The 18,075-nt window shown below is 45.8% G+C and overlaps 1 protein-coding gene across 2 annotated transcripts in view; it reads right to left on the reverse strand.

Annotated features, from left to right (window-relative positions):
* Window positions 1–257: 257 nt before the first annotated feature.
* Glra1 (glycine receptor alpha 1) overlaps window positions 258–18,075 on the reverse strand; it is an 83,619-nt gene continuing 65,801 nt past the window's right edge. Inside the window, exons 4-9 of one of the 2 annotated variants that reach the window (XM_026388314.2) lie at window positions 14,629–14,852; window positions 12,018–12,100; window positions 10,632–10,769; window positions 8,795–9,009; window positions 7,210–7,356; window positions 258–545 (exon numbers count right to left, since the gene is read on the reverse strand). In XM_026388314.2, the coding sequence (XP_026244099.1) occupies window positions 258–545; window positions 7,210–7,356; window positions 8,795–9,009; window positions 10,632–10,769; window positions 12,018–12,100; window positions 14,629–14,852 (1,095 nt within the window). Of the gene's footprint in view, window positions 570–7,209; window positions 7,357–8,794; window positions 9,010–10,631; window positions 10,770–12,017; window positions 12,101–14,628; window positions 14,853–18,075 lie in introns of both variants that reach the window. The other variant, XM_026388313.2, reaches the window with a different exon arrangement.

An 18,075-nucleotide genomic window follows, 5' to 3' on the forward strand; every position in this document is an offset into this window, starting at 1 on the left:
GTTGGTTCCTATATTAGAAAAGTCCCGCCCGCCCCATCCCCATCAACCCACCCCAGGTTAAATAGATAGTGCCACATTCTAGAATTCATGCATTAGTGCATTTTGCTATTGCACATATTGCAGAGAGAGAGAGGGAGACAAGAGTTGTGTATGTGCCCCTCCCTCTTCCCCTCCCTTCCTTAGGCTCCCAGATTCCTGTGCGCTTCCCCACTGCCCTGTCCCAGCCTCCCCCAGCATCCCCCCCACATCCCAGCCCTTCACTGGTTGTGGACGTCCTCTCTGCGGACAATCTTGTAGATGATCCAATAGAACATGTTGAAGATGAGGAAGGCCATGGGGAAGCCAATGCGGGATATTTTGTCGATCTTCTTGGCCCTCTGGATGAAGAGTTTTCGCATCTCCTCTGGGGACTTGGATGGTGCGGGAGGCGGGTTGGTGGTGTTGTTGTTGTTGGCGCCTTTGACCGAAATGCCATCCTTGCCTTGCAGACAGGCTGGGCCCATGCCATAGGCAAAGTTGAAGCGGCCCTCTCCTGCCTCATCCTCCTGGAACAGATTCAACATGGGGCTCTACTTAAAATAAGACAGGGGCTGGGCACCCTCCCTGCAAGGCACTCCCCCGGGGCCAGGCCATGCCCATCTGGCTCTCCCTGACCCCCACACTGTACTCTCCCAGGTGTCTGAAGGCTTTTTGGCTGGCTGGGGAGTTCTGCCTTATAGAGGGGCGCCACTTGCATGTGGAAACAGGTGCAAACCAGGGGATGGGAACATGGTTCAAATCCTGGAGATCCATGCTAGATCTCAGCGCCATCGTGGGCTGGCAGATCCCTGCCTTCTGTGAGTCTCAGAGTTCTTCCACTTTTTCCTGTTCTTACCTCACTACCTTTCAAGGCTTTGACCCTCAGACATTTCATTGGGTCAATACTCAGTGCTGTGTAATGGATTTTGGTCTGAAGTTCAGAGGACAATTTGGACAGATCCCCTGTTTTGCCTCTGTTGCTTCCTTGCCCTGGTCCCCACCCCCTTGTTACCCAGGAAGAGAACAAGAGCTCTCTACCTTCCTGTTTCACAAGCCAGGGAAGCCATAGCTTCTTCCTGCCTCATGTCCCCACATCTCTGGAAGTTGTAACCTCTGGGTTTTTATGATGATCTTGTTCATCATTTGGTTCCAACTTACCTTTTCAGGGTGCCCCTCCCCCATGTGCTTTGCACCTCTGCCAGCTTTGTTGGACTATTTCTGTTTCCCTTGTGCAAAATGCCTGTCTCCCTTATCCTACTGGCTTGTCCCTGCTCCCGGTCAGTGTGATCTCGCCCTGGCGTGAGTCATGGAAGCACTTTTGTCTGCTCTCGTCACATCCAGCCTTGCTATCTCTCCGTGAAAATTCTGCAGTGGCATTGAAACTCCAGTATTTTGGTTTCAGCTGAACTGTTTGTTGATTCATTGTGTGTTTCTGGGAACGTTTTATCAGCTCACATGGCCTTCCTAGATATGGAGCGCTTTTAGGATAGGAATTCTGTCTTTCGCTTGTCTCTGTGCAGGACAGGGCTAACCGAGAATAAGATATTCAATACAGAACTTGCCGGTGCCTCTCTGTCTCTACTTGTGCCACCCTAGGATGGGGCAGCATCTGGATTTGTTGCAGCAACCTTTAGCTTAGTCTGGAGGCTGCCAGCCTCCCTGCCCCCCCTACCCATCTGGATTGTTATAAAAGAGATCTTATTGGTTATCTTTTTCTTGGAACTTTTTAATAGGGCTGCCATTGACTTCAGGAAAAAGAAAATCCTTAACATGGTGAGCAAGGCCTCAGATGACCTGGATCCTGTCTACCTCCAGTCTCCCTGTGGCATTCTCTAGGTAGCTTTCTATGCCCCAGCCACCCTGCAGTATTTCCATATATTTGAAATATATCTGCCTTTTTTTCTTTGGATCTCTGTTCAAGTTGTCCTTTTTTTCCTGTAATACAACCTAGCCCTAACCCTTGCCTCTGACTCCTCTTTTTTCTTCTTCTTTTCATTTTTTCTTTTCTCTTTCTTTCATTCATTCTTTTTTTTTTTTTTTCCCCCAGCACTGGGAATCACCCCAGGGTCTCATGTACTCTAGGCAAGAGTTCTGCTACTGAGCTATGTCCCCTGTCTCTCTCTTTCTTTCGCCTAATTTCTTTCTCAGAAGTTCATTGGATTAGACAGAGGGGAATGAAGGGAGGAGTGGGGGGTGAGAAGAGAAAAGAGTAGAATGAACCGGACATCACTTTCCTATGTTCACCTATGAATACACGACCAGTGTAACTCCACATCATGTACAACCACAAGAATGGGAAGTAATACTCCATGTATGTGTAAAATATCAAAATACATTCCACTCTTTGGTCACGTGTAAATAAAAATAACAAGAAAAAATATTATTATTATTTTTTTAAAGCCTTCCCTAAGCTCCTAAGCATAGGTTAGCTATGTGCTCAGTAAAAGTGCCCCCGACTCCCCGGCACTTTTAAAGCTCTTATTTCCTGAGGTTTTTTGCCAAGAATGCAAGAGGCTCTAGGTTCCACCCCCAGCACTGGAAAAAAAAAAAAAAAAAAGCTCTTATTCCACTGTACCTCCTTGACCAATGTCTGTCTCTCCCATTCGATTGTCAGCTCTGTGAGAGCAGAGGGAAAGCTTGTCATGGTCACTACAACCTCAACACATGTGAACAGGTCCTGGCACATGAGCTCAAAGTTGATTGAATAAATAAATGGTTACTCATACTTCTTCATTGTCACCAGCCTTAGCTTCCTGGTTTTTGTTCATTTGTTTAAATGGGGTTGTATTCCTGGCACCGGGAGGGTCTGAGACGCATGATAAATGCCAGGGAAATGTCGGTCAAATGAATGAACCTGGTCCAACACCCGCACCACAGAAGTGGAGGAAAATAGGCAAACTCTGTTACACATAGGTTCTCAACAAATATTCATTCATGAGTAGGGCAATAGAAGAGGGCTTATTTCAGGCCCAGGAGAGTAGTACTCGTTGGCCAGATTACTAGGCTCCATACATGAAAGGGGTCTAGCTCTGACTCTGTGACATTTAAATATAAATCTGCCCTTGTGGAGTGATGAAGTACACTCAACATTTGGGCTGGATGACTGTATTTATATGTAGGGAAGTACCACCACATTAACTTTCTATGTATCTTAGGAATGAATTATTCTCTGCCTTTCTCATCTGTTAAACACTAGAATGGAAGGAGCTGAGGTTTGGAATTGAAAGTTCCTCTGAGTCAAAAGATTATCAATTTCACATTGTATCTGGGAGAAAGGAAATTCCTTAGGAATGACTGGAAAAAAGCTTGCTATTCCTATTATAACCAGCAGGTGGCAGGAAACATCTGCCTATCCGCTGTTGGGGTTGAGGCTGGGGTGTGGAGCTGGGGAATCTGGTAGTGTACCCTGGAACCTGGAGAGGTTGCTCATGAACCTGCTGAGTCTAGGCCTCACAGAATTTTCTAATAATCTGCCTAATGAGGCTGCCTAGGGATTGGAAGACTAGATGCTTTCTGCCCAACAAATGAGGTAACATGGGAGAATGGTGGGAGTTGGGGAGTTTGGCCAAGATCACAGTCTTCCAGAAATTTAGGCCTGTGTCTAGTTCCTCTCCAATCACAATCTGGGGCCTAAAATCCCTTCTGCATACTACTGCTAAAAGGAGATTTCTGTGACCCACACTTGGATACCTCTAATGTATAAACCTCAGCTGGAATGGCTTAACCCAAAGGAGATTCTTTGCTATGGTGAGGCCAATTCTGTGTCCTTGTAGTTTCTGAGATTTGGGCCAAGTTCAGAGTCCTTATGAATGAGGTCACATAAACTCAAATGTGCCCAACAGGACAGCGGAGAGAACTGCAAGTGCTCAAATGAACTGGGGCTGAACAATCTGTTAGAAGAGGCGGTGGTAACCTGGAGAATGCATTTTGTACCCAAAGACAGTTCCGGCACATGAATTTCATGTGGGATTGTGTAGCCAGTATGGCCAGATGCTGTGATTTTGTCAAGTGACACCAAAAGTGTGGTTTTAAAAAGATCTGAGCACCTTATTCTAGATTTTTTTAAACGCTGCTGGCTAAATCCAAGATATTTGCATTTTGGATTTAGCCTTCTTAGTACCAGTCAGTGACCTGTGCCTTGAGTTACGCCTTACTTCTTGTTTATTATCTCATAAATTCAGGATTATGTTTATCTGCTTCACTGCTTAACAGATAAGAGCTCATGGTGTATGGTTAATGTTTTGGAAAGAACACCTTGAGCACTTCCCCTGCCTGTGCCATTTGTCCTTGCAGTGGGATCCTGGGGGCTTGCTCTGTCTCACTGTGGTCAGTGTCTCTCTTCAGTTGCAAGAGAGGAGAGAAAGAGATGATTTCTGAGATTCTCTTGCAGGAGGGAGATGAGCAGGAGAATGTGATCAATTCTGGATAGCGGTTTTGTTCACACCTTACCTGGCTGGAGATAAAAGTTTTTGCTTTCCTCTAGGGGGGAATTGGGTATGGGGATGTTGGAGATAGCCTTTGGGAGTACAGTAGCCCACCTGGTAAACCACAGGGGACTCATTTACACTGTAGCCTATGCAAATACACCTCCTGGAGTTGTGTAGTGGTGGTACCCAATTGAAAGGTTTGGTTTAGTCACATTTTTGGACATAGTCTTTCCAAATAAGTGTTTCCAACAAGTGTCTTCAGCAGAGGAAAATGCAAAAAAAAAAAAAAAAAAAAAGTAAATAAAAATGAATCCCAGAGGACTGGGTATATAGCTCAGTTGGTAGAGTGCTTGCCTTGCATGTACAAACCCTGGGTTCAATCCCCAGCACCACATAACAAAAAACAAAACAAAACAAACAAACAAAAAAATTCCAGAGACAATTGTATTTGGTCAGTTTCTTTCTTACATATTATTATTATTACTTGGTGCCCAGGGATTGAACCCAGGGACTTAAATGCTGAGTCACATCCCCATCCCTTTTTATATTTTATTTCTAGACATAGTCTCACTGAGTTGCTTAGGACCTCACTAAATTGCTGAGGCTGGCTTTGAACTGTGATCCTTCTGCCTCAGCCTCCTGAGCTGCTGGGATTACAGGTGTGTGCCACCAGGCCTGATAGTCAGGGAGTAGCTAGGAATCTAGTGTACAGTATAAAAAGGACTAAGGCTAGGGATCTTTTAAGACTGTCTAGCTTGCAGAACCCAGGGTTCCCTTTCCCAATACATGGTGATGTCTTAACTCCAAGGGTTTCCTCTGTCTCAGAAGGGGTGCCTCTTCCCTTTAGCATACTGCCAAAAGTCAACTGAATCATGTCACTGATGTTTAAGAAACACATTGATGGAAATGTGTGTGTAGTAACCATTTTAATTCAAAAAAAATTTTTTGTAGTTGTAGATGGACAGAAATGCCTTTATTTTATTTGCTTTTTATTTTCATGTGGTTGGCGCTAAGGATCGAACCCAGGGCCTTGCACATGCTGGACGAGCACTCTGCCACTGAGCCACAGCCCCCGCCCTCATTTTACTTTTTGACACAGCTTCTCTGGCATCCTCTAATTTGATCCCCACCAGTCTCTCCCATTTGACACATTAAGTCCATTTTAAGGCTGGTGAAACTGGGCCCAGAAAGAGGCTAACTTGAAGTCATATTCTAAAGAAAATCCAGGAGACAGTTTTTTTTTTTTTTTTTTTTTTTTTTTTTTTTGTGATTGATAGCATTCAGTGGTTATTTTAAATAGGTCTGTCTGAAGCTTGTAAGACCTTGGTATAACACAGGTGAGTGGTGTGACCTGATAGATTATAGTGTCTGGGGTCCTTGATTGCCCTAATCTGCCACTGGAAGTATTTCAGGGCAGGCTGTCTGACTGGAAGGCTTCCTCTTTATCCATTAGTGTGTTTCTCCCTTTGTTCAATTGTTTAATAAGACTTATTGTACGTTCATAATACATCAGGCTCCGTGTTAGGTACCAGACATGTAGTACTGAGCAAAACCAGACGTGGTCTCTGTCCTTATGGGCCTTATAACTCAGTGACTAAGAGAAGGACATTAAACAATCACATGGTAGAACGTGTAACTATGGACCAACACAATGTTTAGAAGGATAGAAATCGAGTTCATTTGGAACATGGCCTTGGTTAGCATACACAGCACCTTTATGCTCATTCGGAAAAGAGGGGTCCCTTTCTCTGGGCATGTGCACTGGAGTCCTTTCAGATAAAGTGTCAAGCCAGAACACGGCTTAGGAAGAGTCCCTCCTTGGCTAGGGCCCTTGTAGGATACAAACTGCACGAACACACCTGATACCCTTATATGAAAGCCTTGACAAAGGACCTAGGCCTTCAGCAGCTGACAACTAGACAGGAGTGGGTTGATATCAAGTGTGGTGGTGCACTGGTACTGGAAAAGCAAGAAGAGAAGAGAGAATGAGATGTCTGATGTCCTTTGTGTATGAGGAGCTAAGAAAAAAGCTATTGTGGTTAGTGATCAGACAGCAAAGGGATGAGGCTAGAGAGGGAAGTGGAGTCTCTGATCCCCAGGAGAAAGGTCTTGTGGGGAGGTCGATATGGTCCAGGGCAGGGGGTGGTTGGATCCAACAGGTTGCCCCCTCCCCAATGGCATTTAATAACCTCTGAGTTAACAGATGTTGGTGACTTTTAAAATACAGCCTGCCAAACGTCCCTTTATTCAATCCCCACACTGGGAGGAGGATTTGCTTGTGGCCCCTCCCTGGAGACAGGCAATAAAGACTTGGAACTTGGACATTCTGATTTAAGATCCTGTCTTTTCTAGCACAGTTTCCTTCTGGAACCAAGCCCAACGAAGTAACGTAGTCTTGCAGAAAAAACAAACAAACAAACAAACAAACAAAAAACCCAACACACGTCTCCCACCCTCCCGTCTTTAGGTATATAGTTAGCTATTACCTTGACCCTTCAGCTTTTGCTCCATTAGTTCTGCCTTTAGGTAACCTGGTAATTTCTGCATGGTTGCCATCATGATTGTAGGAGTGACCGCCTGTTGACCCAACTAGGTCATTATGTGGGATGTGGGGCGTGAAACTAAAGATCTCTAGGACTTTAATTCCTATTTCTTGCTTGCCTGGCCCAATGAGAAGGATGGCCCAGGGAAAAAAGGTATCCCAAGACAAGACTTTCCACCCACTGCCAGCTGTCCCTCCTTAGGTAGTGACCCAAAGGCCTACCTTGTGATGTCTCCGCTTCCTCCTGAATCGGAGCAGCTCTTTGTGTTGCCGAGACACAAAGTTGACAGCGGCATACTCTAGCAGGGCTGAGAACACGAAGAGCAGGCAAACTGCCATCCAAATGTCAATGGCTTTCACGTAGGATACCTGGAGTGAGGGTAGGGAGAAACACAGCGGGGTGAGAGCCCAGGAGAGTGGAACAGCAGTCCCCCTTTACCTCCCATTTTATTTTCCACAGTTTCGGATGTGACCATGCTCCTAAAATATTAAATGGAAAGTTCCAGAAATAACAATTTATCAGTCTTAAGATGCACAGTGTTCTGAACTGTGTGATGAAATCTGGCATGATCCTGTCCCATCCTGTCCAGAACATGAAGCATTCCTTTGTCCAGCGTATCCATACTATCTGTGTTACCCATCCACAGGCCACTTGGTAGCTTTCCTGGTTATCAGATTGAAAGTCAAAATATTGATGTCTTGTGTTCAATATTTTTTTACTTAATCATTGCCCCAAGGCACAGGAGCAGTGATGCATATGCCAATTTGGATATCTCTCACCATAGCATATATGAGGCTGTCGTTTTAAAAAGGACTTGCTTGCAAGGTTGACCCAGGACTGGTGTCTGGGATCTTGCATTTGGGGACGGTTCCTACTTTCCCTAACTGATGAGCATGGCTCACTGTGCTGTAACTGCTTATACAAGAACATGCTTTATGCTGAATATTTGATTTCCACCAAGGAGTCTGAAATTTTGGTACACGCTAGGCAGAAAATACCAACCCCCAGTTAAAACTTTGGGTGCTCAGTACCAAGAGAGTCTCTGTCTCTCTGGACAGATGTATCATGCATCTACAGTTTTGTTGTTTGAATAAGTAAGCTCTTTGTGACTCTTCATGGGAGGGAGAGAGTTAAGAAGCCAGCACATGGATTCTTGTGTCTGACTATGTTATTATAATCTAACAGTGTATCCTTAGTTTGTTACTATGATAAATCTTAGCTGGGAGTGCAAGGGTATACTGAGTCCTGAGTCCTGTCAGCTCTCTGAATGTGGCGATGGTCTTGGAGATCCCTGACACAAGTATTTACTACTTACCGTGAAAGGAGAAGAATATGGTAATTAGCTCTAAATGTGCATGGAGGAGAATGCGAAGTTAAGAATTTGAGGTTTTTGGAGACAGGGTCTTGTGACGTTGTTGCTGAGGCTGGTCTGGAACTCCTGGGCTCAAGAGATCCTCCTGTCTCAGCCTGTGGAGGAGCTATATACCACTGCACTTGGCAAGTTTTAGTTTTCCTTTTGTGTGTGTGTGTGTGTGTGTGTGTGTGTTTGCAAAGTTGAGTTTGAATAGTAGATGAAACAGAGTGTGTGTCTAGTGATAGTAGAGAATGGAGCAGAAGGTGGTGTCTGGCAGCCTGTATGGAATGCAATGTTGAGCCTGGTGCAAGGCTGGATGGATTAGAACACTGGACCGTGAACATATAGTAGGTAAACACCACTGATAAGTTCCATATGCTCCCCTCGTCTCTGGCAGTCTAGACAGATGAGTGCTGTCTTTTTCTATGCAGGTGTTCTGCAGTGTCACTTACCTTGGGCAGGGATGCTCTGGAGCCAGAGCTCTGAGTGGTCATGGTGAGCACAGTGGTGATGCCCAGGCCCACACGGGCTGGTGCTGCATCCATGTTTATCCAAAACGAAATCCATGAGAGGATGACGATGAGCAGGCTTGGAATATACATCTGGATCAGGTAATAGCCCATCTGCCGCTCCAAATGGAACCGGGCCTCAATACAGGTGAATTTACCTGTAAGAAATTAACACAAGTTAGGCTGGTGGGTGGGAACAAAGGGTTTGGGGTCAAATAGCTTTGAGTGGAGTTCTGGTTCAGCCATTTGTTAGCGGTGTGCTTCCGCAAGAGTATGAATGGCTCTGTATCTGTTTCCTCATCTGTGGTTAATTGGGGATAATACAGTTTGTCCTCTATAACAGCAGGTTCTACATTCATGGATTCAACCAAATGTAGGTAGAAAATATTCAGGAAAAAAAATGCACCTGTATTGAACATGTATGGACTTTTTTTCTTGTTATCATTCCCTAAATGGTAAAGTATAACATGTATTTACATAACATTTGCATCGTATTAGGTATTGTAAGTAATTTAGAGATAAAGTACCCAGGAGGATGGGTGTAGGTTATGTGCCAATACTACACCATTTTATATAAGATTCTTCATTCTTGGATTTTGGTGTCCAATGGGGGTTCTGAAACCAATCCCTTGTTGATACCAAGGGATGGCAGTAATAGTAGTAGTAGTAGAGTAGTAATACCTACTTCATGTGGTTATTCGTATGGTTATTGTGAGGATAAAATGAGATGATGCTTTTGAAGAACTTAGCACAATCCTCACATATTATAAATGCTCAGAATTGTTACTTGTCTCCATCATCATCATCATCACCAATATCACCATCCTTGACCTTGGTCCCCACTCCCTCCCTTGTTGTGAGCATGTCCTGTACTTTCACTTGCTCAGGGATGAAGAGAGTGACTTTGGAGGCTCTGAGACTTCTCTGAGCTGACTCAGAAGAGGATCCCAGATGGACCAGAATCCAGGCTTTCTGTCCCTTCAACTGGGATTTCAAGTAGCACGAGAGCCTGCAGTGGCTTCTCTCAGTCCCTCCCCTTCACCCCTTCTTCTCTGTGACCTGTCACCAGTCAATGCCTTTCCTCTCAGCTGGGTTCGGACAGCAGCTCCCCACCAGCCTGCCAGCTGGCATGCCAGTTCACTGATTGTACCCCACAGTGCATCCGTGAGCTCTCTCCCAGTCTGTGACAGGGCATGCAAAGCTAGTCTTGATCCAACACCAGTTCATTTCCGTATGGATCTCCCCGCCAAGGCTGTGCTAGTCATGGAGACAGGGTGTGAGCTAAGCAGTTGTGGTTTTCCTGTCTTCCTGTGGCTCCCAGGTGAGTGGACCCCTTCTAACTAGTTACTGATCTGAGCCGCCTCCTTGTAGCTCCCTCTTGCTGAGGTCTCGCATGAGTATTCTCTATACTTTTGCCCTATCAGAAATGCCAATTCCTGGGTGATAGGGACTGTCCTCCCAATATGAGCTCTTCCCCTTCAGCCTTAGGAACAGGATCCATTCTGCTACCTGGAATAAAGACTGTATTTACCAGCTTCCCTTATAATTAGGTATGGCCTAAACTTAAGTTACTTACCCTAGGACTCACGGGGAGAAAATTTCAGAACCACTTTTTGGTTTCAAAACCTATTCTCTTAACCACTAGGTGATAAATACAGATCTGTGAGCACCACGGGCACTGTACAAGCACTATAGAATCAGTGATAGAATATGAGCATTTGAGATGACCTCTGGTCCTGGTTGGGGGTGGGATCTGAGGACAGCGACCCTGTATACCTACCTGTGTTGTAATGCTTGGTGCAATATCTCAAGTCCTTCTCTTCCTTCAGGATAAACTGGGGCAGGGTTAGTCCATCTGCCACCTGTACAGCTCCTTGCTCCTGCCACTCAAAGATGAGGTCATTCATGGTGTATCCAACTGGGATGGGATGAGAAGAAGTGACGGTGATCACCCAGGGTCACTTGTTTGAAGCACGTTGTGGTTAGGGTTAGAGGCTGGGCGAGCCATCAGTCACTCGATGGAACTCATGGGATCATGCAGCCTTCTCTTTCTCACAAAGGAGGGCAAAACTTTGTTTACAGCTACCCCACAACCCTTCCCTCTCCCTCTTTCCTCCTCGTCCTGCCTTAGCTTGTCCTGGTGCCCTCCCCCTCCAAGCTGCAGAGCAGTTGACACCTGATGCCTGTACCCCATCCTGGCCAGCATCCTCTTTTTCTTGCAGCAGATTTTCTTGGGGGCGGGAAATGACTCTACTGTTCAAGCTCATGGTAGGACTATCTGCTGGGAGGGGATAAGGTATGAAATAGTGACCCAAGCTAGACTAATCAGACTCTCTGCCCCAGGACTTTTGACTCTTGAGAGAGGTAAAGAAGGTTCTGAGTTGGCTGGTACTGATTCCCCTCGGAGGCCGTGCTCCAAGCAAGTGGTCCATTAGTTCCCAACACTTAAATACTGTGCTCTGGTTCGTGTACTTTTAAGTTAATCAGTTGGTTTCTATATTTGCAATGTAGGGAGTCAGGTTTTCTTTCTTTTTTTCTTTCTTAGCACTACTGGGAATTGAATCCAGGGAAACTCTACCACCGAGCTATATCTCAGACCTTCTTAGTTTTATATTTTGAAAGATTCTCACTAAGAATCTCATGAACTTGTGATCCTCCTGCTTCAGCTTCCAAGTTACTGGGCTTATACACATGGGCCACCTCACCTGCTTCCAATCTGTTAAAATCCTGGTCCTTCACAAAGCCTCCAATACCCTCTCCTTCCAGTAGAGGAAAGGACTCCTTTGCCAAGTGGCTGCAGCATTTGCATGTCTAACAACATTCTTAGCACTGGCTGCCCTTAGTAAGAGTTACTTATGCAGTCAGTCGCCTCTCCTCCGCTGAAGTGAACATCCCTGGGAGTTCATGGACCTTGGCCTACTCGAGATCTTTCTCCTCAGTTCCTGATAAGCACAGTCACAAGAGACATGGAACAATGCTTCTTTGGAGAATGCTGCTGACTCCAAACTTGGGCCTCGGTTGAAGAAGGTAAGGGCAGTTATATTTCTAGTGTATTTTCTAAAAGCAAAGCCCTTATGTAGTGTTTTGAGTTTTTACAGTGTTTTTTTTTTTTTTTTTGGTAAATGGGAGCCTGGTTCTCTAGAAAAGATGCAAGCAAAGGACTCACAGCTTTCCAGTTGCATGATACAGGTCTGGACATCCATGGGGAAATTCTTCAAGTCCATGGGGCAGGCCAGTGTCAGAGTGATTCTAGGAAGAGAGGGAGTTAAATGATGCTGAATCCATATTCAGAGAGACTGCGTCTCCATCCTAGTTACTAGCAGAAAAGCAATTATTCCGGACAGGGAAAGAAGATCAAAAAACTAGTGTTTATTGAATAAATGTATGTATAGTTCCAAGTTCCTTATATGGAAGTAGAGGCTTAGAGAGGCCAAGTAGCTTGTCTAAAGTCACACAGAGTCAGAGGAACTTACAGGTTTCTTTGGAGTCTGTCTGGCTTCTAGAGACCCATCTTTAATAGGTTGCCTGGAAGTCAGGGACTGTCCCCTCACCCCCCTATTCCGACTCTTCTGAAGAGTCCTCAGGTAGAGACCGAGTCCAAGTTATCAATGGAGCTGTACCAGGTTCAGGCATCCTCCCAGGGGCTGTAAGTGGATCCTGACTGCCTCCCCTCACATGCTGGGCTCCTTAGAAGTTATTTCAAAGAGGGCCCCTGTCTGCTGAAGATTCACACCCAGCTGACACATCTGTGGGCTTCTGCCAGGGTCAGGTGGCAGGCGGCAGGCTCCCCAGGATTCTGGGCCAGCTATTTATTTCGGGTTGTTCAACCTTTGCCAGGGCTGCAGGCTTTCCCCCCTCAGGGGAATGGACGCCTGTGGCTCGGGCTGGGATATGAGACTTCCGCTGGAAAGGCTTTGCCAACATCAAAACGCCCACTGCAGGTGGCAAGGAAGAAAAGCTCTCAGATCATCAGGCCAACTCCCTCTTCTGACAGGTGGGGACACTGGAGTGCAGGGGAGAATAGATTGGGACTTATCTAAGGTTGCAGAGCAAGCTGATGGCTCAGCCAGGAGGCAAAACCATGTCTCCGAGCCTTTGGACTCAGACTACCAGTGGGGTTGGCTCGTGTGTTGTTGGCTGGTTTTCCTGCAGCGCTGTCCTGAAATGTTCCCCGTCACACCCCAAGATGACTAACTGATGCTGTTCTGGGGAGACTTAGCTGTGTGCATCTCAGCTGTGCATGGGGAAAAGGGCCCTTTGTGAACCTTCTCCCTCCAGCTCACACCCACAGCTCTGCATGTGGGTCCCTTCAAGTACAAAGGAGAAGCAAGGAAGGGAAAGGGGGAAGGAAAAGGGAGGGGAGGAAGAGGGGAAAGGAGGAAGTGGGGAAAGGAGGGGAAAAACAAAGGGAAAGGGAATGCAGTGGAATTCTGAAGATAAAAAGCTCCAAAGTGGGGCAGCTGTCACACTGGGTTAATTTCCTGAAGTTGAATGACCTTGGGAACATCACTTTCTGCTGATTTGTCCTTCTGTCATGCAGCACTGGGACTTAGCTTCCTGGAGATAGGAAACTAGCCTGGCAGCAGCAAAACCCAAGCAGGGTGGCCCACTCCTCCCCCAGCCTGCCAGGGCCTCGCCATCCGTTTCCTAAAAACCCATGGCTCTCCCCCTCTGCATGCATATGGCGCTGAGGGAGGTAAGCCTGCCCCTGGGGGTGGGTTCCTCAAACCCCCTCCCCATCTGTCCCATGGAAAACTGGGTCTAGTTGCACCTGAGGGTTAGGTGTAACCTCTCCCACAGGCCTGACCTTGAAGGCTCATCTCCCAATGGAAATAAGGTCCATTCCCCTGAAGAACTGAGTCATTTCTGACCAGTGTCCTTTAAAGCACTTTGAAATAAACACATATTCATTCGTTGAATATTTAAGTACCTATTGAATATCATTCCCTGTTGTAGGCTTTGAGATTAGCCCAGGTGGGAATCTGGGTTCTGTGATGAACTAACTGTGGGAATTTAGGCATGTTATTTGAATTTTTCAGACCCTCACTTGCCTCATCTGCAAAATGGGCATAAGAAAACCTATTTCACACAGGTGTGGAAAGGATTAGATACATAAAAAATACTTAGTACAGTGAGTAAATTCTCAACGAATGGTAGCTGTTAGTTTTGCATGTGTCAGGCCATGTCTTTACCTCTTGGCCATTGGTCATTGTCCCCATGCCTTGGGGGAGGAGATTTGGGTCTAGGTGGGGAGGAGTGGCAGGGCACTCTGAAACCTTTGCCCCTATCCAGTGTCTTCAGAATACCCCGCAGCTGAGGAAGGGGGTCTAGCCTCTTGAGTGCCAGCTCTGTGGGAAGGGGGTTGACAGAGGACAGAGCAGCCCTGCCCGAGCTTGTGGCAGCATCATCCACCCGGCAGGCCACCAACTTCTTGGTTGCTATGATTTTTCAAGCTTTGTGCCATTGCTTCTGCCGATGACGATCGTATTTAACTCCTCTTTCTGTTCTGTTGAAATGCTGGGTTACTTTAACAACACCTTTTCTAGGATCCCTTCCCTATCTCCTTGGTTGTGAACCACCTGCCCCTGGGACTCCAGGTGGTGTTTTGTTCTTACTCATTGAGCTTAGTTTACTATCCTGGATGCCTACGCTGCAGAGGGATTGAGTTGCAGGGCCTGTTCTTCTCTGTCGGACCCCCACACTGATGCCTGCTTCCGGAGGGCAGTGGGCAAAGGCATGTTCTCAGCAGGGAGTGGACGGACCTGTAGGGAACTCACCTGATGCTGTAGAGGACATTGCCATTCCGGGAGATTCTCAGCAGTTTGTTGTCTGTGGTGATCTCGTGGAAGTGGGCCCCCTTCTCGTTGGCAAAGAACAGGTCAGGTTTCCAGATGGAATCCAGCATGGATGGGTCCAGGTCCAGAGAGTCATCGGGGTATTCATTATAGGCCAGACGGGGGTCGTTCCACTGTTGCCGCAGAAAGATGTTGACCCTATAGTCCTGGAGCCAGGAAACGAGGAGGAGGAGACAGGGTCAGGCCAGGGGACGCCAACTCTCAGAGGGCTGTCACCTTTCAGCCAGGGTTCCCCCCAAATCCCTCCTGGGGGACATTATTGGAGTGTGGTTGCATCTTACATGGGGTAAGAAGTAAAGTCTGTGCCTCAGGGACCTTGAAAGTTGGAATGACTCCGGACAATTCTCTCAATACCTGGCTAAGTATACTCGACTCTGAACTGAGGTTATTTAAGTGTTATTATTTCTCTTAAAATTTTTAAAAGGTTTTGGGGCTGGGATTGTAGTTCAGTGGTAGAGCGCTTGCTTAGCATGTGTGAAGCAGTGGGTTTGATTCTCAGCACTGCATATAAATAAATAAATAAATAAAATGAAAGTCTATTGACAAGTAAAAAAAATTCAAAAGGTTTAAAGTCTAATGTAATATACACCTGTTTTCATCATCCTCTTTTGTCATGTTTCCTTCATTTTCTTTTTGGATAAAAGAAATGACAGATCAAGTTGTATCATTTAAGCACGGTAACTTCTCTGGATCCCATGTGACCCAGCTCTCTGCTGAGGGCTTAACTGTCCCTGCTGATCCTGGTGGAGCTGAAAAGAGTCCATTTAGTTTCCATTCACAACTAGAGGAGGCAATAAATAGTGTGTGTTGGTCTCAGTGGCAGAAATCTGGGTAATGCGATTAAATCTTTCATTAGGAAAACTTTTGTATTTTGGCAGTGATTCATGTACCATGAATCTTGTGGCACTACAAATAGAATTTGGGGTTTCCCAAGGAAGAAGGGCACAGATTCTGTGTTGGATTCTCAAAAGGTCCTCTAGTTCCCCCAACGACTTTTTTTTTTTTTTTTTGATACCAGAGATTGAACCCTGGTGTGCTTAACCACTGAGCCACATCCACAGCACTCTAAATAAAATAAAAATATTTTATTTAGAGACAGGGTCTCACTAAGTTGTTTAGGGCCCTGCTAAGTTGCTGAGGCTGGCTTTGAACTGGCAATCCTTCTGCCTCAGCCTCCTGAGTTTACCACCACCCTTATATCTCCCAAATTAATAACCTCATTTAAGTCCAACTTTATATTCTTTCCTTCAAGAAATAATGTCCAGGGCTGGGGATGTGGCTCAAGGGTAGAGATCTTGCCTTACATATGCAAGGCTGTGGGTTCAATCTCTGCATCTCTGCCAACCCCTCCCCCCACCAGAAAAAAGAAAGAAATAATGTTCACACATGAGGGCTGTTATTGCTCTTTTTCTGAGAGTGATGTATTCATGAGGTCATACTATGTGGTTTTTTTTTTTGGTGTGCTGCTTCTAAATCCTCATTAGTTTCAGCCCATCATCATGGGGGAGGGCTAACAACCTTCCCACTGTGGCCCTCACCCCTGCCTGATTCCTCCCTCAGCACATGCCTCACTGTTTTTGCCTGCAGAAATATCAATAACTTCATAAAATGTTCCAAGGTATTTTATAGGCTTTTCCTCTAATTTAATCAAAGGCTCTCCCTCCAGCGCCATAGAAAGTGACATTTGGTCTCATAATCTCGTGTCTTATAAGTCCCGTGGTGGAGGGAGAACTTGAGGCCAGGCCTAGATGTAGGTACTTTGTGTTTTTTTGCTGATGATAATGGACACCTCTGAATCTGGCCCCACCTGACCAGGGGGTTGGAAACAGCCCCTCTCCCCCGCTGTGGTTTTACATGGTGTGTGTGTGTGTGTGTGTGTTATGATAAGGAGTGATGAGGAACGGGAAAAGTCCCATCAGAGTGAACAGAATATAAATGGTTCGGCAAAAAGAGTCTTCAGTCCCCAAACCCCTGCTGTACTTTTGATGTTCCTGCCAGTGACATGTCAAGACTGTTTATGTAGCTGGAAGGAAGAAAAGAAAGTGACATTTCTTAAAATGGTCTGTTAGGCACCAGGCGCTGTTCTAGATACTGTCACACACATTTAATTCTCACAAAATCTTTGCAAGCAAACATTCAGATTCCCCGCTGCGAGGGTAAGGAAGCAGGTTTGGAAAGGTGGAGAAAGTGTCTAAGCGTGGGGTGAGTGAATCGCAGGTTTGGGATCAGAATTGGCATGGGTGGAACCCTTTAGTGAGTACTCCCACCTGACCTCACATGGGTGCGGGGAGTCGATTCTTGCTGGGGACACCCTCTCTTGTCCTCATTGCTTGGGCAAATTCTGCCTGTTCAGCTTAAGCCTTATCTCCTACAGGAACCTGGATGCCCTGGCACCTGTAGGTTTTTTTTTTTTCCCCCTATCTGATCTCCTAGGAGGAGGGAATCACCAGAAGCATTTAGCTGAGCACTTGCTCCCTGTGTGTGACTTATTTCCTCAACTTGTTTGGTAGCAATTTGAAGGGATGTAGCAGATTTAGTTTCTCTTGCTCCATCCCTCCTACCCTCCCAGTCAGTGTGCCTATCAGCTGCCCAGACCCAGGAGAAGGGGAAGGAGAAAAAGTCAGAACAGGTTGGAGCATCATTTGATAGCTGAAGACCCTGAGACCCTGAGGGGGAAGGCCTTATTTAAGATCATGTATCATTTCAGGAAAGGACTTGGTATTAGAATCTGGCTCTGTTTCTCTGGACCTCATTGTTAGAAATTAGGTGAGATGGTCTCTAAGAACCTACCCAAATCCAATTGCTGAGTGTCATGAGTTTCATTTTACCCAAGAACACTTAACTTAGCAGCTACTAAGTGCCGGACACTGTTCTACATCCTGGGGAATCTTCTGAGAAAAAGAAAGGTCTATTTATTCAGTTACAGAGCTTACAGGGTAATAATGTTGGTACCATGCTGAGGGCTCTGGTGGGGGCTATATATGGTGTTGGGACTACAGAAAACAGGTGTTCTGCATCTAGATGCAGGGCTGGAGGTCAAAGAAGTGTCCAGGAAGAAGCAATGTTTAAAGTGAGACCAGAGGTTGAACCAAAGGGGAAAAGCATCTCAGTCACTCGGAAGTACATTTGTGAAGGTCTTGAGGCAAAATAAAAGGGTGGAAAGACTGACAGGTAAATGATGAAGGAGAGGAGTGGGAGAAAGCAGAAAGGGTCTTGCAAGCCATCCCGAGAAATTCAGATTTTATTGCAACAGTAATATGAATCTTTTGAAGAGTTTTAAGTATAAACGGACATTATTCCACTTGCATTTTATTAGTAGTATTTAAAAATATTATATTTTTTTTAATTGCAGAAGTAATGCAATTTGTT

Source organism: Urocitellus parryii, chromosome 1 (assembly GCF_045843805.1).
Source record: "Urocitellus parryii isolate mUroPar1 chromosome 1, mUroPar1.hap1, whole genome shotgun sequence".
NCBI lineage: Eukaryota > Metazoa > Chordata > Mammalia > Rodentia > Sciuridae > Urocitellus > Urocitellus parryii.